This window comes from Miscanthus floridulus, chromosome 19 (genome assembly GCF_019320115.1).
Source record: "Miscanthus floridulus cultivar M001 chromosome 19, ASM1932011v1, whole genome shotgun sequence".
NCBI classification, from domain to species: domain Eukaryota; kingdom Viridiplantae; phylum Streptophyta; class Magnoliopsida; order Poales; family Poaceae; genus Miscanthus; species Miscanthus floridulus.
The window spans coordinates 23259842-23282439 of NC_089598.1; the positions used below are offsets into that span (position 1 = coordinate 23259842).

At 45.6% G+C, this 22598-nt stretch overlaps 2 protein-coding genes and 1 pseudogene across 2 annotated transcripts; 1 reads left to right on the forward strand and 2 right to left on the reverse strand.

Moving 5' to 3' along the window:
* Positions 1-645: 645 nt before the first annotated feature.
* Positions 646-4304, reverse strand: LOC136527086 (glutamate receptor 2.8-like). The gene is made up of 5 exons (XM_066519706.1): positions 4084-4304; positions 2613-3208; positions 2163-2472; positions 1619-2031; positions 646-1496 (listed from the first exon to the last, which is right to left on the reverse strand). Exons 2-5 carry the CDS (start codon positions 3111-3113, stop codon positions 918-920), a joined length of 1803 nt encoding a protein of 600 aa, XP_066375803.1. The 5' UTR covers positions 3114-3208; positions 4084-4304; the 3' UTR covers positions 646-917.
* An 8597-nt stretch (positions 4305-12901) lies between these two features.
* Positions 12902-13372, forward strand: LOC136525721 (uncharacterized). The gene has a single exon (XM_066518610.1). It carries the CDS (start codon positions 12902-12904, stop codon positions 13370-13372), a length of 471 nt encoding a protein of 156 aa, XP_066374707.1.
* Positions 13373-18027: 4655 nt separating this feature from the next.
* Positions 18028-21842, reverse strand: LOC136529392 (glutamate receptor 2.5-like; annotated as a pseudogene).
* Between the last annotated feature and the right edge of the window lie 756 nt (positions 21843-22598).

Here is a 22598-nt window from a genome sequence, read left to right on the forward strand (position 1 = left end):
TGCAAGTTGCAAATCTGGATGTTTCGTGTGTTTCACACATATGTTGCAAGTGCATGTTCCTAATGTTTCATCTACTTTCAAACGTATGTTGCATTCAAATGTTTTTCATGTTGCAAGTGTTTTATGCTTTACGGCTGGGGACGAGCGGACTGGTCGCGAGGCGCACCGGGGAGCTGGCGGACGGGGCCGCTGGGGGCCAACGGACAGTGGTGCTACGGTCAGAGCGTGTTGGGGGCGTGCTCGTCCTCAGCTACTCATCCTGGCTCCTGAGTGCTGCCTGCGCGGAGAGAAAGATTGGGGTCAGGGGCGACCGATGGGCGCAAAGACGAGTGAAGCGCGCGCATGGGGTGTGGCGAAGGCGGACCGCGCGAGCTTCCGTCTGGGTACTAGCCACGCCGTTTCTATTAAAGTCAGAGCCGTACCAAACGGGTTCTTATTCGGCCCACTTGACTTAGGTTTCAGCTAGTGATCGTATGGTGTAGCAAGAATAGAAAAAAAAGTATTTTTATTGCCTCCTCATAATATTATTATGTCAAGAATTTTCTCATCATCTATAAAACTGGATGTTGGCCCCTCAATTTAAAACCAATTATTTTTATACGTTAGTGGTTTATATGATTTTATGAACCAATAACAATTTAGCACTATACAAATTTTTTTACATCTCTGTATAAAGCCCATATAATAGGTGCCAAAGACTACTGATACGAAATAAAGCAAAACGAACTACTGCTATCTCCTAAACTGTTACATCTTCCAACAACACTGAAAACATCGACATCTCAGAATCGAAGTAAAATGCAACTTAACAAATATACATCCCCAGGCACAGCGCCCCGTCGTACGTAGTTGGTTAGTTGCTAGTTGCTACAGATGTTAGTGGAGTGGAAGGGGCGGCGTAGGATTGTTCCAACATCTCAGACAATGTTCATCTCGATCATCTTCAATGATTGTGCAGGCGCAAAGCCATCATGCACTGCATTAGCACTACACTCTCCAGCACTTGCACTACTATTATGTCCACGTTCGTGGCTTATTGCTTCATTGAGGAGCTCCTCAGGGACAGACCAATCACTCCCGTCGCCACCTTGGTGATCACCATTTGTGGCTTCAGGATGGGGGTGATCAAGGACAGAAATGTTGTCCGCGGTGTTCTCAAGTGGATGATATTTGGTCGCCAGGGTTCGTGCTGCACTGCTGCCGGCGGTTTGTACTGCATCAGCGTCTTCAGCTCCGGTCAATCTGGCGTAAGCCAACTTGGCGCTGCTTATCAGCAGCATTAGAGAAGATACAAGTCCACTAACCAGGAAGAGACCAGAGAAATTTCGCAGAGTGAGAGGTGTATAATCTGCCTTGGTTATGGTCAGCGATGCATCATTAGCTGTGCTTGTGCCCAACCATTCTTTTTCGATTGTTGAGCTCTCTTCCCCTCCAGTGATGTCCAAAATTGCACTGGAAAGATTATTCACCAGTTGACAATGACATGAATTGAATACCTAAATATAAAAAGGAAAGATATATAGCATTATTAATCAGGATAGCTAATTTGTTCCCGCAGATACTGAAAACATGCAGTTTTCTCTTCAAGAGTGAATAAGCACGAGATTGAGCAGCTTACAAATCCAAAACCAGGGGTTCTGAATATTTGATCCTGAATCTCGAATTCTTCCTCGTATCTTGAGTCAGAGAGGAAAGCTTTTAGATAGGGGACCTCATCAACGATAGCTGACACACCACCGTTCTTGGATCCATTCCTCAAAGCTTTAGCATAATCATCTGCCGAAGAATAAGGAATTAACTTTCCTGCGGCAAAATTTCTATGAATCAAGAGGGAGTGCACAAATGACCCCTTCTGGTATCCAACAGAGTCGCCAGCCTTCAGAAGTTGGTTCAGATCCTTCACTGAAGGCTGGAGCCTATCTGCAGTTAACAAGGATGACAAACTTGCTGTGTAACTCTGTACCAGGACCAGCACTAGAAAACACCATATCACCACAACAAATCGTGACAATGGGCTTCTAACAATTTGACCTGTGAATCGAATAAACATGATGATCATTTATGAACTTTTTTAGATAGTGGAACGAGGTTCCAGCTGATTATTTATGAACTGTGGTAAGAAACTAAACTAAAGAAAACAAAGTTAAGCCCAAAATGCTGACCGTGAGAAAACGTCAGAGTGGAGAAAGCAAAGTAGGCAGCAGTGCTGAACTGTCCCATAGCTGATCCTTGGTACTCCGGATTTTTCGGTCTCTCAATCATCCAGATAACAAACCCAGTGAAGCAGAAGAATCCCACGGTTGCAAACCAAAGCTCCTTGCTTAGTGGGGTTAAAAATCTCCACTGGATTGGATCTGATCGGTCGCGGCGCACAAGCAAAGCCACGCCCGACTGTGTGTATGGCATTGTGAAGTCCACGGTATTGATTCGGTCAGAGGTTATGGTCACATCACCTGCTGCTCCGTCCAGGTTCTGCTAATTTGTTATTGTTCCAAGAAAATCAGAAGAGTTACAAGAAAAAGGAAGATTAGTGGAAACAAGTTATAATCTTATGAGTTAAGACATAGTATTAAAGTATGCAATGGAGCTATGCAGGAGTGATGCTAGCTCACCCCTGAAGATACGTTGCCTACTAGATCGTCATAAGAACCGTCGAAAACACAATACTCATAGCGTGGAGGGTCCTGTAGCTTCTTCTGGTCCTGTAGCTTCTTCATAGCAGCTTCAAAGACATCAATGCTGTAGCCAGTGATATTTTGTTTCTTGGTACTAGAACAAATATCAGTACCATTGCAATATAAACAAGGATCGGAAACCTTCACAAATTTTTCAAAACCAGGTTTTAGTGGCACGCCAATCCTGAGTGGCTTCATAGTATTGTCACCGCACACCTTCCCCAAGTTTCTTTCCACTAATAATTTTCTGGCATTTGTGCTCTTGGATTCTGGATCGAGTGAAGGTTCAGGGTCAAGTATCTTGTCACTCCCTTTAGATGTCATTACTGGATTTTCTTGCCAGAACACAGGTTCCAGTTCCATAGTCCCAGTGCCACTACTATTTTTGTCAAAGCCACCATGTATACCCGAATATGTTTCATCCATCCAGATAAACATCAAGTTTCCAAACTGGGAAAACTTTACTTCTTTGACGACTGACTTCTGAGGAGTTACAATGGCTTGAATTTGGCCATTACTGATTAGGTCCTCGGCTGCATAAAGCAATGCATCAAAGAATTATTCTAATGAATAAATACCTTTTGAGAAACCCTAAAAAGATACATGTGACAATTATTTCATAGAAAAAGAAAATTTGTGTCCCCGTTAGTTTAGGATGTTCCTATGTTGAGTGCAAAAGAATGAATAGGAATTGTTTTATTTCAAAAAGGGGGGTTTCTTATTAAAAAAGGAGGGAGGAAGAGGAACCGATGATAAGGGAGGAGGAAGAGGAAGCGAGAATAAGGAAGGAGACAGAGAAATTGTTAACCATAATAGAGGAAGCGAAAAGCCCAAAAAGAGGACTAAATCTCTTGTTTACAAGTCCTTTTTAAATAGATAAGATAAGAATAACCATGTCGTAGTAACAGGTATGTTTTATATAAGATAAGAATAAAATACATTCTCATCACCAAATCGAGCACTACACAGGTTTATTAGAAACAAGCAGCAGCTGGGCATGTTTTGGGCAAATTTATGCTTCGTTTTGAAAGCCACTGCAAATCTACAATTCCAACAACAGGTATTAAAAAAAAACTTCGAAAGCCACTACAAATGTGCAATGCCAAAAGGGGACATGGTCCAGTTTGTAAACCACCAAATTTCGTAACTTGTATGCACAGTTAGCTGCTGTTTAACGGATTGTTCCCTGTTCATCTCTTCCATGAGAGATGCAGACTCTGCAGATAGTTCTTTCCTAGTGGTAATAAGCTTGTCAATTTCACCACGAGCCTGCCTGTATTTCCCTGCTTAACACTTCAAGCTCCTCAACCAGAGCATGGTTATGTGCCAAAAGCCTCCGGAGTTCAACTTCCTATAACTCGAGCTCATCCTCTAAATACAGCTGAGTGAGGGTCAGGAGCGCGCTCACCGGCTCCATGCGTAGGGAGGTTGGTCCCCGTCGACCTGCCACGCCTCTGCTCTTCCTGCACTCTCGCCCACGCCTGCGCTCGCCTCGCACGGCCCCGCCTGCGTCGAGCAGCACACGCGCGGCCCGCAGCATGGCTGCGCCCGCGCGCCGCGGCGCCTGTGCCTGTGCGCCGCGCCGCTGGTCCTGCCGAGCCGCCGCTCCCGTCTTTCTGTTCGGGTAACTCAAGGGAGGACGGAGACAGGGTGGACCGGTGGAGGGTGGGAGGAAGAGATGGATAAGGGGCATCACCGTCATTTCCCGTCTGTCTTTTATGTTTTTTTAAAAAAATCGTTTATTTCATCTTTATTTAGGTGGCGGACATCCAAATTCGGAGCAAAGGCCGCTTCGTTTCAAAAATCGCGAGGGTTCAAAAAAAAAAAAGCGGTAAAATCACAAGTAGACTTCTAGGCAGGGGCAAAAAGAAAAAAAAACATAGCCTCCCTAAACCTATTGCTCTAGACGGATAAGGGCAAGCTGATCTCTTGTCAGATTCCTTTATTTGGTCAAAAATCACTTAAATTTCTTATATCATAGGACAGAGAGACTAGTATAATGGGATCTAGAGCAATATTAATGCTTCTTGTTTTTACAATGGAGAGAGAGTAGTACAATGAGATTTAGAGCAATATTAATGCTTCGTGTTTTTACAATGGGACAGAGAGAGTAGTACAATGGAGAAAGTAGTTCAATTGTTATTTTACTTAATTAATGCTTCTTATTTTTTGTGTCACTAAGTTTAAAAGGATTATTAATATTTCTTGTCAGGAAATACATAGGAGAGAGGAGGTTGAAGACAAAGTAATGCTTGTCTCATAATAGTTGCTTGGTAGAGTAGTTAGCTGTTCTTGTTACAAGTCACAACTTGTTTGTAGCTCTCTAGTGTAGTTAGTTGCTAGTTGCTCTTGTTGTGATCTAGATTAGGAATCTTTGCTACTGAAATTGTGTAGGGGCGTGCTTGGGTGAATTAGAGCTAAAGCTTGTTGTTGCTATTAGGATAATTTGTTATACTAACTAACTTTGCTCTTGTCTTGTGCTTTTGTAGAAGAAAATTTATAGGCTATTCATCCCCTCTAGCCATCTAGATCATTTCACCTATGGAGTACATGGTGAATAGTAACAAATACACCATGGGATACTATCTTGCTAATTGGTTCTACCCTTCTTGGGCAACTTTGTGAAGAGCTATAACAATCCACAAAAAAAACAAGAAAATTCATTTCATAAAAGCCCAATAAGGATGAGAATGGATGTGGAGAGTTCATTTGGTATTCTACTAGCTTCATTTGCCATAGTGAGGCATCCTGCTAGAGGAACAATAGGACACCATATGGTAAATGATGCCAACAATGTGCTATGGTCATGAGCAACTTGATTGTTGAGAATGAGCAAGATACACAAGGGGAAGATAAATATGATGGAGATGGCTACAAGGTCCTGAGGGAGAAGGATTACCAATGGCGTGATCCACTTTGTATTGAGTGAGTTCTTAAAGCTACAGGAGGAGATTAAAGACATGTAAGCAAATGGCATGCTCTGAGAGGATCTTCTCGAGCATTTGTGGGCACTTCATATTGCTAACTTACATGATTACTAGTAGTTTGTACGCTCTTAGTTTTATGTCATGTGAAGGGCAATTTTATCTATAAATTTGAATATGTCGTGTTTGAAATCATTAACTTCAATATGGTTCAATTCTATGCATTACAAATAAGTTAGAATGAAATATTTGATGCATAATATATGAGAGAAAAAAGAATGGGGGCTTTAGATTTAGGCGGTGTTGCACTGCTGCTAGATCGAGCTGAATGCTGAAAATAGGGCCCTAGAAGTAGGGGGAGCTCTTGCTCAAGAAGTAGGGGCCCTGATTTAGGGGGTCTAGTGTTGGAGATGCTCTAAGACTCTAGTTATGTTTGATAGATTGAACTTATGTTCATCCATCGGGGATAAAAAAAAGGAGTATTTCTTGGATGCTTGCTAATGTTTAGATAAGTCGCATATCCCTTACCACAAGCGAAAGCTTGATAAAAGGGTGGAATTTGTAGGGTAAGAAAAGAGGGTTGATTGGTTCTTCTCCTCCCCATCTTCCTCATACTTTTCTTCCCTTAAGCTTATAACGAGTGGGAGGGGCATGATTCAAGTTTTAAACCTACATAGAAAACCCTTCAATAAATTTATAGTTTGACACTACTGATCACTTAGTTACCGTATGTTGTCCTAGTGATATGACCTCTCAAACAAAGGTTTATTTGAGGGCATGTTTGGTGTAATGCTGGCTCTAGCTCCAGTAGCAGCTTTGGCAAAGAAGCCGGAGGAGCAGCACTAAAATCCCAAGGAGGAGGACTTGTTATTAGGCGTATGGAGGAGCTGGAGCCATTTTCGTGTATAGACGAGGAGCTACGATCTAAGGATCCTCCCTCTGGCCCGAGCCGTGTGGTACTCGGAGGAGGAGCCGTACCAAATAGAGCTTGAATAAGAAGGGTGGTGGGGTTTGTTCCTTAAGAATAGCAGATGGAGCTATTAGATTCCCTAGATTAGTTCACAGGTCTCATAAGTTCCAATAAAAAGAATAAACCTTAGAAATTCTCACGAAATTAAGAAACAACCAACCATCAGTTTGGTAGATTTTAATAATCAATAAAAATAATAGCCACTAGACCTATTTTGTTTTCTATGAAGCGTGTAGTTTTGTCATAAATCAAACTTCTCCAAGTTTAACCATAGACAAATATGTTAATATTTACTAAACCAAATAAATGTATTCAGTTTGTTCGGTTGGCTGGTTCGTATCGTTGCTGGTTCGTGAAGAAGTACTGCTAGCTGGTTTGTGTGAGAGAAAAATACTGTTCCGGCTGAAAATTTACGATCGTTTACGATAAGCCACAGCCAAACGAACAGGCTGAATTATCAATGCATATTTCAAGTGATTTAATGAAACTACTTTGATGTGATCAAATAAATATGTTGATTCATTCTCCTTTAAATTAACTTGGTCAAAGTTAAACTAATTTAACTTGGGACAAAAGAAAAATGATCTACAGCTTGGAACATAGGATCGGAGATCATGTATGCAGCATATCAATTGCCAGATCGTTCGATTCGTTATTACCAGCTGCATGCGCAGTTGCCTCCACCCGCGTGCCGCCGTAGCTCGAGTTCATCGCCTCCGGTGCCTTGGAAATCCCAGCGGCGGCGGGTCTCCACCCCCCGACGTCGTCAACCGTAGGTGTCGCCTCAACCACAGCCGTTCTCATGAACACGAGCGACGAGAGGAGAGCTGCGGCAGCTCCGGCGAAGAGAGAGCGTCCTCCCATTTCCATTTGCCTCATCAAGGATCTCAAATTCACCCCACGTATGGTTTTGGTTTGGTTTTCAAAGTCGTTTGAGACTTTGATCGAGGTACGAAAATGATTGAGCACAGCACACAACAGTTTGGTCTAGTATATATAGAGAGAGACGACGAACTAGCTAGGTGATCGGAGCCAAAGTCAAGCCACGGCGCGGCGCCACCGCCATGCAATGCTGGCAACGGTAGCTACGCTGTTTCTCGGACGATTCTCTAGTCCACCATGCCATGGCAGACCTAGCTCATTGCTCTCTACTAAGTCTTGCTCGCTTGGTTTATAAGCCATACTTTTTCAGCCAACGAACAGTATTTTTCTCTCGCAATAAATCAGTCAACAATACTTTCAACCATGGCTTATCAACCAAACGAACATGACGTAGCTCTGAAAAGGGCATAGCTCATTTCTCGGATGACTTCTGTTGATTTGGTCCGGTCAGATATCAAGGTAGTAGTTTTCATGCATTAACGTGTTTTTTTTTTCTTTGGGTCAGAATATGTTACGCGCGTAAGCTAAGTATTTCTAGAAACAGTATGATGTTTACATGTCAACGTAACTGTAACGAATTTTTCAAACAACAAACGAATTGTTACTTGTTGTATCGATCGTAGGAAGACCAAGAACTGGTAGTTACTTATTAGCATGCCCATTTGTTCGTTACTACGTAGTATAATTCAGCAGTCACGTAGCATCAATTAATGGATTGATATTGGCCCAAACTAAAACCAGCGATCTCAATCTTTGATTCATAACCACGTGGCCAAGTTCGTCACCAGAATTCAGCAGCCACACATACTGTTCAGTTTAATTAGCATGCCCATGTGTATGTGTCGCTAGAATTCAGCAACAAATTAAATTTCTGCCAATGGAATCAGAATTTAATTGAACGAACATATAACCTCTGAGAGAGAACCAATTGTCAAAGGTAGAAAAATATTTGGTTTAGCCTCTACTTGAATAGTCAAAGGAATTTGGGTTGCAATTTTTTATTGTACTCCTTCTGTTCCAAATTATAAGTCGCTTTTACCTTTTTAGAATGTTCATTTTACTATGCATCTAGATATAATAATATGTCTACATATATATCAAAATAGATGAACCGAAAAAATCAAAGCGATTTATAATTTGGAACAGAGGGAGTATGACAATGCTATCTTATTAATTTGTCAGAAGATAATCTGATGCAAAAATCATGTGCTGTCCACTGTTGGTTTTTTTTTCTATAACACGACTTCAGGTGTGTATTTCATTAAGAAGGAGAAAGCAAAGTTAAACCATCCGTAGGCGAGATGCCAGGAATAGGATTGAACAGGCTGAGCAACGAGACAAGGAAAAGAAAACAAGCGAGGCCGATAGAATCGGTATGGACTACATGGCTGAAAGCGTGTGACTTATCGTGGACCAGCACTAGCGCAACCCGGTTGCTCGAGCCCTCTTGAATCACCATGCCACGCTACTGGACTCGCATGTTAGACCCAGAAATCCTCGGCAAAGGTTTTATCGAGAGCTGCCTTCGGTAAAGATCCCTCGAGGAATTTTTAGACGGCAAAGGGGTCTTTGTCGAGGGCCCTTTATCGGGCACTCGGCAAAGCCTTTGCCGAGGGCCAGGACGGCCCTCGGCAAAGAAAAGAAGCCGTCACGCGCCGGCGCCGTTGGTGGTTTCTTTGCCGAGGGCCGACCCTCGGCAAAGAAATGGTTTTTTTTTGAATTTTTTTTGCCGAGGGCCGGCCCTCGGCAAATAAATTTTTTTTAAAAAAAACCTTTGCCGACGGCCTCCTCCCTGGCCCTCAGCAAAGAAATTTTCAGGATTTTTCCAAAAAAAAAAATCTTTGCCAAGGGCTATTGCCAGGGCCCTCGGCAAAGTTTTTTTTTAAAAAAAAATTGTTTGCTGAGGGCCGGCCCTCGGCAAAGAAATGTTTTTTTTGAATTTTTTTTTAAAAACCTTTGTCGAGGGCCTGCTCCCTGACCCTCGGCAAAGAAATTTTCAGGATTTTTCCCAAAAAAATCTTTGCCGAGGGCTATTGCTAGGGCCCTCAGCAAAAGACCCTTCTTTGCCGAGGGCCTTGGTCATTGCCCTCGGCAAAGAGGCAGAAATTTAATTTTTTTTTTGTTTTTTGCATTCCATCGACACAAGCATTTCATATATATACATATATATATATATATCACACAGAACCCATTTTCTCACGATATATCACAACCATAATTGTGAACCATAAATCACAATATATTACAACGACAAGTCACATGTTCATCATCATTCACATGTTTATTACGACAAGTTAATGAAATCCAAGCACAAGTCACAACCATAAATCACAAATCACGCTAAAGTCCAACCACATCACCTAGCACGAGTCATCATCAAGCTAGCCTATGAGACGATGGTGAAGGAAAAGCAAGATCACCCGGTGACGCACTAGCGGGTTGATTGGAACCCGCGGACGGAAGCTGCACAAAGGAGCAGAGATTGCATGTGTGAGTAATCCGGGAAAACAGTTTTGGAACTTAGATATTGCATCTAGTAATCTAGGAATACAAAAAGATTAGACTCAATTGAAAAATTCGGCAGCACCTCCCCTGCACGGGGAGGTTTCCAAAACCTGCAAGAAACGACGGCACGAACGCCGACATCCACAACGGCACGAACGCCGACATCCACAACGGCACGAAGGCCGACATATATGCAAAGCATAAGCGAAAAGTGAACTTTCATACTTACAGGAGTAGCTGCAGGAGTAGGAGGTGGAGGAGCTGAAAATTGCATATGTACACCCGATGCTTGCCAAAGACTTTGCATGATCACCATCATCTCCGCCATCTGCTTCTGCGCGGCCTCGAACGCGACCTTCTGGGCCTGCAGCTGTGCGGTCAGCTCCGCGTTCTGCTCTTGACTTTGCCTTTTTTGTTTCTTGCAGCTCAGCCTGCAATATTTCACTCCAATGTATCAGTAATGCAAATCTAATTTAGGTGTGTAAATATCTACGTACGACGAGTAAAACAGGAATTACCTGGAGTGCTTGGACCTGCTGCAGTGCTGGAAAGGCCGTGGACGTATGGGCTGGCTGGAGCTCGTGCTCCGTGCTCGGATAGCGTCGAGGGAGGGAATAGTGGTGGAGTCGATGGCGCCGTCTGCAATCCACAGCAGGGAGTAGTGGTACCAAATGTGCATTTTGAAGCTTGTCTTTATAGCTCGATCGTATGTCCATACCCCTTTCTCCCAAGCGTGGATCAATTCATCAATCACAGGCTCCATGAACACACCCATATTACTCCCCGGGTGTCCAGGAATTATCAACGACAAGAATACGTTATGCCGTTGAAAGGAGATGCCGAGAGGGAGATTGAGGGGATAACAAAAACGGGCCAGCATGTGTATGGGGCAGCCATCATTCCATAAGAATTGAACCCATCTGTTGCTAGCGCGACACATACATTACGGGCCTCAGCTGCTTTGTCATGATGTTTGTCATTGAAATACGTCTATGCTTCAGCATCAGAAGGATGTACCATCTTCCTAGGATTGTACCATTTGCCATCTTTATGCCATGTCATCTGTTTCGCGGATTCCTCAGTCATGAATAGCCGTTGGATCCTCGGTAGGAAAGGAAGGTGCCGTAGCACTCTCGTGGGGATCGGAAGCTGCTTCTTCTGACCATCACCAGAGTCTACCTCCAGGTACCTGGAGGATTTACACTTCGGACAGTAATTTGCATCCTTGTGTTCTTTCCTAAATAGGACGCACCCCTTCGGACAAACATGTATCTTGTCATACGGCATCTTAAGCATACGAAGGAGTTTCTCTGCCTCATACAAGTTCGTCGGCAAAGTGTGCTTCTCCGGTAGCATGGTGCCAAACACTGCCAACATCTTATCGAAGCCTTCTCGACTCAGGTTTAACTCGGCCTTCAACCCCATTACGCGTCCAATCGCATCCAGCTGAGAAATCATTGTACGCTCGTGAAGGGGTTTCTGTGCTGAGTCCAACATTTTGTAGAAGTCCTTTGCGGATTTCTCCATCTCCTCCTTCTCACGTCGTTCAGCGAAGTGAGCTTGGTGGGCGTCATCTAGCATGTCTGCTACCCTGGCATCATCATCAAAAGCCTCGAGGCGTGGTCTCACCACCTCCGCTCTTATACGATCTGCTTCACCATGGTAGATCCACTGTTGGTAGCCAGGCGTATAACCATTGAACACAAGATGTCTACCCATGGTCTTCTCGTCTACTTTTCTCCTGTTGTCACATTTGCTGCAGGGACACCAAACTAGAGAATGTCCTCCTGCTCCTGGGCCAAATGCATGTTTCAAGAAACCATCTGTCCCCTTCACCCATTCATAGTCGTAGTCACTCCCGCTTCTCCAGCCCGTGTACATCCACTGACGGTCCTCCATCCTTTAACATTTACATCATAGAGTATTGTGACCATCAATTGCATCTACGCGGTGTTCCTACTGTCTAATAGGTGAGGATAGGTCCTAATCCCACTCGCGGATGCGTAGATGAGGTCAGTTTCCATGCTCCGCTCCTCTCCGAGACAGAATTTCGGTAGCACCTCCCCGCTGTTCTTCTGATACACGTCCTGCAAGGGAGAATGTGTATCCGGAGAACAACAGGGAGGTGTTGCCGAAACTCCTTCTCGGACCGGAGCGGACCATGGAAACTAACCCATCTACGCATCCACGGGCTGTCCAAAAAACGTGGACAATCCAAAACAGATACGGTCGCAGATACGCAAAGATCCGCATACCTACGACCGTATCTCTTTTGGACGGGAGACGCCTAACTGGGTTACGCGCGGGCTACGACAGACATGCGGAAAAGAGGTTATTTATACCTAGGGTGTCGGTGAAGTAAGGCTAGCGGGGCAGTGGCGAATCGACGCAGTGGCGAGGCGACGCAGTGCCGGCAGAACCGCGACGTCGACGAAGACGATCGGGGTCCTCCGGGTCCCCTCCGACGTACTCTTCTCCTGCATAAAAAGACAATAGGTTATTGATTGTTCAAAATTTCGGCAGCACCTCCCCTGCACAGGGAGGTTTCCAAAACCTGCAAAAACACGACACGATGGTCGACATTCACAACGGCACGAAGGCCAACAACCACAACGGCACGAAGGCCCTCATATCAACTTACGGCATGAAGGCCCACACAACCACATACGGCATGAAGGCCGACAATGAGAGTTTTACCTAGGGTTGCGGTGGAGTCGGACGTCGCGGTGCGGGGGTCACTTTCTTCTCCGGCGAGGTCGAGCGGCGTTGGAGTACTCCTCTCCCCCTCTTCCCTTTCTTCTCTCATTTTCCTCTTCTTCTCCTTCTCTTCCCCTTCCTCCTTCTCCTCTTCTTCTCCTTTTCTTCCCCTTCCTCCTTCTCCTCTTCTCCTTCTCTTCTTCCTCCAACTTCACCCTCTGCCTCCTCCCCTCCAACAGCAGCCGGCGATGGGGGTGGCCTGGGGGCTGGGGTCGGGGTGGGAAGGCCGGCGAGGGGGGGCCACCGGAGGGCCGGCCGGGGCGGCCAACCTCCCCTTGCTCGACGGAGACGGGGAAGGGAGGCAGGGCGCGACCTCGGCCGCCACTGGGCGTGGTGGGGCGGCGGGGCGCGCTGGGCGGCCGAGCGCGGGGCGGTGGGGCGCGCGGGGTGGCCAGGCGCGCAGCGACGGGCGCACGCAGCGGGGTGCGCGGCGGCGGTGGTGGAGGCGCGGGGCGACCGGGGTGCACGCGCGGCGGTGGGGCGCGCGCGGCGGCGGGGTGCACGGCGGCGGTGGTGGAGGCGCGGGGCAGCCGGGTTGCGCGTGCGGCGGTGGGGCGCGTGGCGGCGGGGTGCGCGGCGGCAGTGGTGGAGGCGCGGGGGCCGGTCACGAGCGGGCGCGTGGGGAGGGAGATGTGGTTTCGATCGGGAATTTTTTTTGACAAGATTTCGATCGGGAATTTGGGCTGGCGGCCCGATTTAGGTTTGGGCCCTTTGCCGAGGGCCCAGATCCAGGGCCCTCGGCAAAGATTTTTTTATTTTTTTAAAAAAAATTCTTTGCCGAGGATCACGGGCCAGGCCCTCGGCAAAGAGCCCTCGGTATTTTTTTTGTTTTTTGAACCCAGTTTTTTTGTGGGGCTATAATACTTTATTTAAAATTTAATTTTAAAATTTGGGCCAATTTTAACTTTTTTTGATATATTTTCTTAATTTATTTCATTTCTTTGATTTTTTTCGAATATGTCAAATTTGAACTGCATGTGCATGGAATATTGCAATGTAGTGTTTCGAAAAATGTTATTCGTGATAATTGGTGCATGTTGAGTCCCTATCCACGAACTCGCATCAAATTTCGCGCATCTTCTTCGCGTAACATGACGACCGACTTGCCGGAAAAGTGTTTTAAAATTATATAAAATCCATACGAAGTCCGAAAATCACGAAACTTGGCGAGATGTCATGCTACATGTGTAGGCTGTGGTAAAAAATTGAGAAGGTTTCGAGCGAGAAACCTTCTCAATTTTTTACCACAGCTTACACATGCGATAACATGACATCTCGCCAAGTTTCGTGATTTTCGGACTTCGTATGGATTTTATATAATTTTAAAACACTTTTCCGGCAAGTCGGTCGTCATGTTACGCGAAGAAGATGCGCGAAATTTGATTGGAGTTCGTGGATAGGGACTCAACATGCACCAATTAACATGAATAACATTTTTCGAAACACTACATTGCAATATTCCATGCACCTGCAGTTCAAATTTGACATATTCGAAAAAAATTAAAGAAACAAAATAAATTAAGGAAATATACAAAAAAGTCAAAATTGGCCCAAATTTTAAAATTGAGTTCAAAACAATGTATTGTAGCACCTCAAAAAAACTGGGCTAAAAAAACCAAAAAAGGGCTCTTTGCCGAGGGCCTAGCCTGGCCCTCGGCAAAGGGAGGGCCTCGCCTCGGGCCCTCGGCAAAGACGATTTATAAAAAAAAAATTTGGCCGAAAAACTGGTTCAAAAAAAATCTTTGCCGAGGGCCTGGTCTAGGGCCCTCGGCAAAGACTTTTTTAAAAAAAAATTTGCCGAAAAACTAGTTTCATAGAAAAAAAAAAACCTTTGCCGAGAGTTTAATGGGTGGCCCTCGGCAAAGCTTGACGGGAATGGCCGCTGTGATCCAACGGGGCTAATTTGCCGAGGGCCGCGGCCCTTGGCAAAGATTTGATTTGCCGTTGGCCTGTCTTTGCCGAGGGCCGTTCTTTGCCGAGGGCTCCCGTGGCTGGCCCTCGGCAAAGCCTCAGTTCCTCGGCAAAGCACGCGTTTCCAGTAAGCTCTTTAAGAACTGTCGAGTGTGGCCTGCATGCTGTGTTAGGATGTGTAGGTGTGTGCTGGGTCTTGAGCTGGCCTATTCAGCCGGCCAACCCAGTCACGTGTGGCCTGCATGTGTTCCGAACCATATGTGGCCTGCGTGCTGTTAGCTAGGCTTGATCGGCCTGCATGCTTTGGCATCTCTATATGTAACACGGCATTTCCTCTAATCAATCAATCACGCATTCATACCATTGTTCACATTCTTTCACGGCATCATTCGTCTATGTTTAGATCCTAACTCTAGCCGCCGCTGCTTCCGCACCGCACGCCCCCAGGGACAGATCGATCTCCGCGGGGGGGGGGGGGGGGGGGGGGGGGGGGGGGGGGGGGGGGGGGGGGGCAATGCCATTGTTTAAACGTTTGATCCTGTTGATCCCGCTGCCATCCTCGTTGTCATTAGCAGCAGATCGAGCCTTCTCGCGATGCCGCACCACCTCGTCGCCCTCTCCGCGCTCGCCATGGAGGACGCTGGGCGTCACCTCATCCCACGCCACTGTGGAGGTGGCCCAGGCTAGGTCGACCCCAACACCGACCCGCCATGGTGGTGGCCGACCATCTGCGCCATCCTCGTGCAACCCCGCGCGACTGCGACCTGTCGTGCGATCCGTCTCGCACTACCTCGTCTGGCTTCGGCTGCTCACGCCGCCGCACGAGACGAGCCATGATGGGCCACACTGTTGACTAGAGGCGCCGCCCGATCAGGTCGCGCCGCTATCGGCTGGGTTTTGCGTTGCTGGGTACACCCGATCCCCTGCTATTGTATCTTTTTGGTAATTTGCCCGATCACTGATCGGGGTTGCATCACCCACCGCCTGTCGACCTCGCGCGTACTACTCCGGCATCGACTTCACCGATATCTACATCTTTGACTGTGTGGCTTGGCCGAGGCTTGCGATGCCGAGGGGACGCCTTCCTGCGTCGCTTCTTGGTCATTCAGCCTGCACGTCTATATCGTCGGTTCGTCATCACCACCACAGATCGGGATGCCTCTGCCGACTTCTTCCAGTGTCGCTGCACCCCGCGTGTACTCAGTTTGGACACCCGATTATGCGCAATCCACTCGGCTCCTATGACGTCCACCGCTGAGTTCTACGTGCATCTTCTCCGAGCAACAGCTGGCTTGCTGCTGTGTCGCCTCGTCAGGCCATAGCACCGCCGTTGCATCTACATCGTCGTCCCCTGTGCATCAACGACTGTGCTGCATAATCTTTGCTGCCCCATCCGTCTGCACAAGGTCTTCGTCCTGCTGATCGGGTCTTCGTCATCGATCTGCCGCTACCCGCGCCATCGCTGATCCCCGCTCGCTGGCCACCCCTTCGCATCGCCACTGAGCCTACTCGCCGATGCGTCCGCTCCCACACTGCTTCTTCTTCGTCCAGCACAACCATGCCATTAGCGTCGCCATCTCGTCCCCACCTACTTCGTCTACTCCGATAACCGCATACTGCGCCTTCTATCCCACTGCTCCGCGCACCACAACCGTCATCGAGACCTCTGCTGGTCCCTCAGACACTTATGCATGGTTGGAGCCTACGTCTGGTAACCCCTTCCGCAACTCCTTGGGCAGTTGGGCACTTGCCGCCTGGAGTCCATCCAACAGTCCGGTAGCACTGCGCCCGGCACCGGCGTTAGGCGTCCCCAGCCAAGCGGGCGCAGGACGTGGCACCAAAGTTCCCTGGGGAAGATGCAGGAGGTTAACAGGTGGTCTACCGTCTCATCCTCCTGGGCACAGAGCGCGCAATCCGCTGTATCCTGAAGACCGGGTCTTCTCCTTCGGTCTCCCGTCCAGAGACGGCCGTGGAGAGCCAACCAGAAAAAAGAATTGGACAGGCGCCGATGCTTTCCAGAGCTCCCTCGCTCCCAACATGGCAGACATTCCCAGGAAGAACGAGCGATCGATAGGCGAAGGATGCTGTGTATGTTCCATCTGGTGACCACCTCTAGATGAACCGAACGGTGGCCAGCATTCGTAGCTCAACAGTCTGATTTACACCTGAACTATTAGCGTGGTTTGATTTACCCTCTCATGGCATCACGTAGGATAAAATGCCATCTAAATCGTCCAGGGTGTAAAAACAGACGTTTTTATTTCCGTAGTTATTAAAGGGGACCACAAACCAATTTTAAGGAAATTTGGACTTTCATAATAGTTTAGGGCATACTTCCTCAAATTTTGACCCAAAATACTTGATTTTCTTACTTTTCAATACGTCTTTCTATTTTCCCAATACACCTCTATTTTTTACTTCTTGAGTTGCATTTTAATCTTTTGGCTTCTACGTTGGTCTCCGACTGCCCATGAGAGAGTCTAAAATGTCAAGTAATATAGGACAAAAGGAGTAGCTATTATAATTAAACTAGTGGTCCAATTAAGAAAAACCAAACCAGGACCTCGGTAGTCCGGTTTGTGTCGAACATCAAATAGGCCATTGAATTGTCAGTTTTTAGATGGAAATCAATAAAAACCGTACTTATAATCGTTGTAAGAGCCCGCCGCCATAACAGGTGGGGACATGGAGACATGGGAGAAGAAGCCGGTGAACAAAATATGGGGAGGGGGATAAGTAGGGACGTGGGAGAAGGACAAGGGTTTGAACCTTCCACCGGCTGGGTTTTGAATGTGAGATTTTGACCACTAATGTTCTCATTTGGTCCCATGATCTAAAGTTTAGACAACTTTACCTCTTGAGGCTCCAAACACAAGGTCTAAAGTGCTATCTAAAGTTTAGCCAATCTTATAAAAACTTTAGACCATAAAAGTGAGCTAAAGTGATCTAGAATTTGAATCCTTAACTTTAGCCAAGTAAACTTTAGAGCAAAGAATCCATATAGGCCTTGAGCTACCCATGCATTGTTTATTTTAATGTAGATCTTAGTATATTTGAAGGATGTTGAGTTAGTGGTTGAATTAGGTTGCACTAATAATCAAACCGTGAATTGAGATCTTAATCGGTTCGATGTCTGATTTAGTTCTAATAACTATATTTGAGAGATCAAAATGACTTTTTTCAGAAGGGTTATAACACTGTTGACCCCAGTCCAGTGAATTAAAAATTACCAGCAGTCACGGGAAACCATCACAACCAGAAACATGAGCATGCTCTTCGTGGGGCGAGTCTGATTTCCAAGATTTTCTGATTGCCATAAAATAAGATAAATAAGTTTACAAACTTTGAACACTCGCATTTGTCACTGAAAAACATCTACATGTATCATATCCCCTTCCCAAAATCCAACTATGTCCGTACCTAATTTACACCCACTTTCACCACCCCACCCCAACACCCACACCCACACAACAATTGTAGACTGCAGTAGCATCACGTCGGCAGTTGCTATGCATCTTCGGACACTGACCTGTTTAGCTTGGATACCGAAACGCACGGCTCTTTGTCATCACCACTTCCGCTACTAACTTGTTGGTGATCCCCGTTACTGGCTTCAGGGTGAGGGTGAGGGTGAGGGTGCTCAAGCATAGGGATGTTGCCTGCGCCATCCTGCAGTTGACGTGATTCTTCGTCCCCAGGGGTATTGTCCATGCGATCTGCATCTCCGTGTCTCAGTTCGGTCCATCTGGCATGAGCCAGCCTCATAATGCTTATGAGCAGCATGAAAGAAGAGATGAATCCACTGGTGAGAAACAGGCCGGAGAAGCTCTTCAAAGTGAGAGGCGTGGAAGGCTTGTTGGAACTGTTGGCGGTGTCGCAGCCGTGCCAAACCATTTTTCTTCAAACTGTGAACCCTCATTCCCTTCAGTAATATTCAAGATGGCTGTTGAAATATCATGCAGCAAGGGAAAACCTAGAGGAAATACCTGGAAAAGAACATGATGCTAATCAGGCCATATTATTTATTCCCGTGCATGATGCAGAATATGAAAAGGTTACAGAAACAAGCGATTTCATTCTATTGACAAAAGAGAGGTAATCTACCAAAGCATAAGGTTGAGAAACTTACAAAACCAATTCCTGGGGTCTTGTATATGTGACCAACAATCTGGAACTCATTCTGGTATCGAGTGTCAGAGGAGAGGAAAGATGTTAAATAGGGGACCTCATCCACGATAGCTGACACGCCTCCATTCATGGACCCCTTCCTCAAAGCATCTGCGTACTCATCTTCCCTCAAATAAGGAATCAACCTATGTTTGCTGAAATCTCGATCTCTCAACATGGAGTACACAAATGAATTATGCTGGTACCCAACATAATCACCACTGTAGAGGAGCTGGTCCAGGCTGGTCACCGTAGGACGGAGCCTCTCTGCGGTTAAAATGGATGAAAAACTTGCCGTGTAGCTCTGCACTAGTACCAGCACTAAGAAGCACCATATCACCACAACAATTTTTGACAACGGGCTCCTAATAATATGGGCTGTGCATTGAGTGACCATGATAACAGGTTATTCAAGGACTACTGTAAGAGAAGTTTACTAAACTACTTATAAAGAGGTTAAGACCAAGCCACTGACCATGAGAAAATGTCAAAGTGGAGAAAGCAAAATACAAAGCGTTGCTGAACTGTCTCAAACTTGATCCTTGGTACTCTGGATTTCTGGGTCGCTCAATCACCCACACAACAAACCCAGTGAAGAAGAAGAAGCCCACAGTTGCGAACCAAAGTTCCTTTGTCAGTGGTGCTAAGAAGGTCCACTGGATTGGTTCTAAGTCGCTCTCAGATAACACAAGCAATGACACACCAGACTGTGTGTATGGCATTGTAAAGTCCACTTGTCCTATTCGATTGGAGGTTATGGTCACATCACCTGCTGCTCCATCAAGGATCTGATTTATCCATCAGAAAATTATAAGAGATAAACACAAAGTGCAATGAATATAAATCATAATGTATAACTGATAAGTAAAGCAATGTTCCTTTCAAAAAAAAAAGTAAAGCAATGTAAAAGTATGTGATGCAAATACACAGGTTTCAGGCTCACCCCTAAAGACACGTTGCCTACTAGCTCATCGTAAGAACCATCGAAGACACAGAAGTCATAGCATGGGGGGTGTTGCAGCTTCTCCATAGCAGTCTCAAATACACCAATGATGTAGCCAGTGACTTGTTTTGTGGTACTAGGACGAGTAGCATTATCCTTGCAAAAGAAATAAGGATGAGAAACATTCACAAAAGCTTTGAAACCTTCTTTCTGTGGCACACCAATCCTGAGTAGCTTATCATTATAGCTTCTGCACAACTTCCCCGATTTTCCTCCCACTAATTTTCTGGCATTTCTTCTCTTGGACTCTAGGTTAAGTGAATGTTTAGTGTCAAGGTTAAGTGGAAAGCCAGTCTTCTCCCTCCCTTTAGAAGTCATTACTGTATCTTCTCTCCAGAACACAGACCTTCTGCTATTGTCAAAGCTATATCCTTTTCTACTTTGTTTTTGTGGTTGCAAAGACAGTGGTGGTGTCCATAAACCTACTCCCAATGCACCTTTCCTGTTCACGTGCACAATCTCATAAGATGGTGGCTGCACCTCTCCATTGACCATCTTGAAGTCCCCAGTCAACCCATCAAATGTTGTGTTGAGAATTGAATCAAGAAGAGCTCTTCTGTTTGCAGACACACCATGTCTGCTCAAATCTATTTCTGCCACCCGGATAGTGAACCTGGATACCCCAGCTATCTCAGCTGCTATACAAGTAGCCCATGCCGTGTCATATGCCTGGAACATCAGAACACTTGGGGTGTGCACATGGTCAGTGTTCAGATTCTCCAAGTGGAACCTTGCCTTGAACCTAGCCAAGCTTGTACCCTGAACATAAGGCCGCAGTGTCAAAATCCCCTGCAAGTTATCAATGTCATCAGGGATGAGGCCATCCACTACATTGCCTAGAGCACCAGTGGCAATCCAGACATAATCCTCAGTCACCATGCCAGCATTCTTGGCCCTAGAAAATAGATGGACAGCAAGAGCTGGGCGCATGTTTACGACGAACAGCCTTGCTGACATGTCCTTGAGGCGATAGAGCATCTGGTCAAAGTGATCATCAGTCACACCAATTGGAACAACCACACTATCAATTGTGCGGACACTGCTGCTCTGCAGTGCCTCGGTGAGTGGCTGAAGAATGCCAATTCCATAAGGTGAATCTTCACACACGATGACAACTTCATGTCCTCCTAAGAAAGAGACGATGATGTCGACAATGGGCGCAACCTGAGAGGAGTCCTTGGGTGATGTTTGCACAAAGTAAGGTACTGTGTGCAGATGCAAGGTTGGAGAAACAGAAGAAAAGGAGAGGACTGGAATGCGGTTGCGGCTGCCCAGTTGGGCAAGCAAATCTGCTTCGTCAGACATTTGAGGCACCGCGATGATGGCTAGTACCTGGGCATTCTTGATCAGATCCTCAGCTGTGTAAACCATAACATCGCGGAATTAGTCTAGTAAATAAACACCTTTTGATGAGACACATGTGACAATTACATATTCACCAAAACAAAAACATAGACGAGGGTATGCTATGCATTCCCCGCCTCTTATATAGTTTGCCACTCTTATCTTCCTCTGAAATCGCTACATCCCAGGCATGCCTCGAGATGATTTTTTTTTTCCAGAACGGTAAATTTTGGAAAGACAAACTGTGTTAATTTTCTGGTTTGCCAAACAAGCTCGAATATGTTTATAATGTCATTGGTCATATAGGAACAAATCCTGCTGAGTGAAAAGAACTCAAGAAAAGTTCACAATGATCAAAACACAGAAAGAATAAAAAGACATTCAAGAGCGGAAAGGACACGAACTGAAAAGGGCCGCACATTTTCAGAGGAAAAAACATCCATGAAATTCTTACCAGTTGACACATTACGTCGAACAGGTGGCGCCCACTGCATACCGTTGGCGTGCGGCCGTCATCCTCACATCCTGGAACGCTCAGTCGCCGCATCGACGCCCCACCAACACGCTGCCTGCTGTGTGACCACTGACCACGTAGAGGTGCTACCGCTAAGGGTTCGCCGAGGTAAAACGAGACAGGGTCCCAGCCGTGCGGCGGTGCGGGCGTTACCATGCCTCGCCCTCGCTTCTCCTCTCTTGGACTTGGACTTGCCTGGCCCAAAGGCGCCTGCCGCCACTCAGCAACACCAAGCCGACGAATGAAAAAAAAGTCGCCGCTGGCTCCCTCAATTTTCGCGAAAGTTCACTTTTCCCCATCAAACTCCAAAACCGGGTATAACGCCTCCTTCAATTTTTAAAATCGTTTATCTTACCTCTCTGACCCTGATATAAACGGTTTTGAAGACGGTTTATCTTTATCTTTTTTATTTATTTTAGCTAAATCTTTGAAAATTATAGTAAATCACAGAAAAATCATAAAATAAAAAATTCAATTTTGTTGGACTCCATGTGAGTAGATCTACACAGTGAATATATAATACAGTATGTTTTAGTACAAAGTTTCTGCTGTGGCTTAGATTTATGCGTTTCCGTAATTAAATATAATAATTCATAGATATAGTTTCTATGGTCTAATTATGGTGAAATTTTTATGGTGGACTCATTATTGTATGTTTAAACTATAATAAAAATTTCATACTCATTGGATCATGTATAACTTAGTTATGGATTTTATTTAGGTTTATACTTATTAAATATAAATAAATCTATAACTAAGCTATACATGATCGAATGAGTATGAAATTTTTACTATAGTTCAATTATACAATAATTAGCCCATCATAAAATTTTTATCACAATTAGACCATAGAAACTGCAGCTATGAATTATTTTAATTAATTACATAAAAGCATAGATCTAAAGCCAATGCAAAAATTTTGTACTAAAGCATACTATATTATATG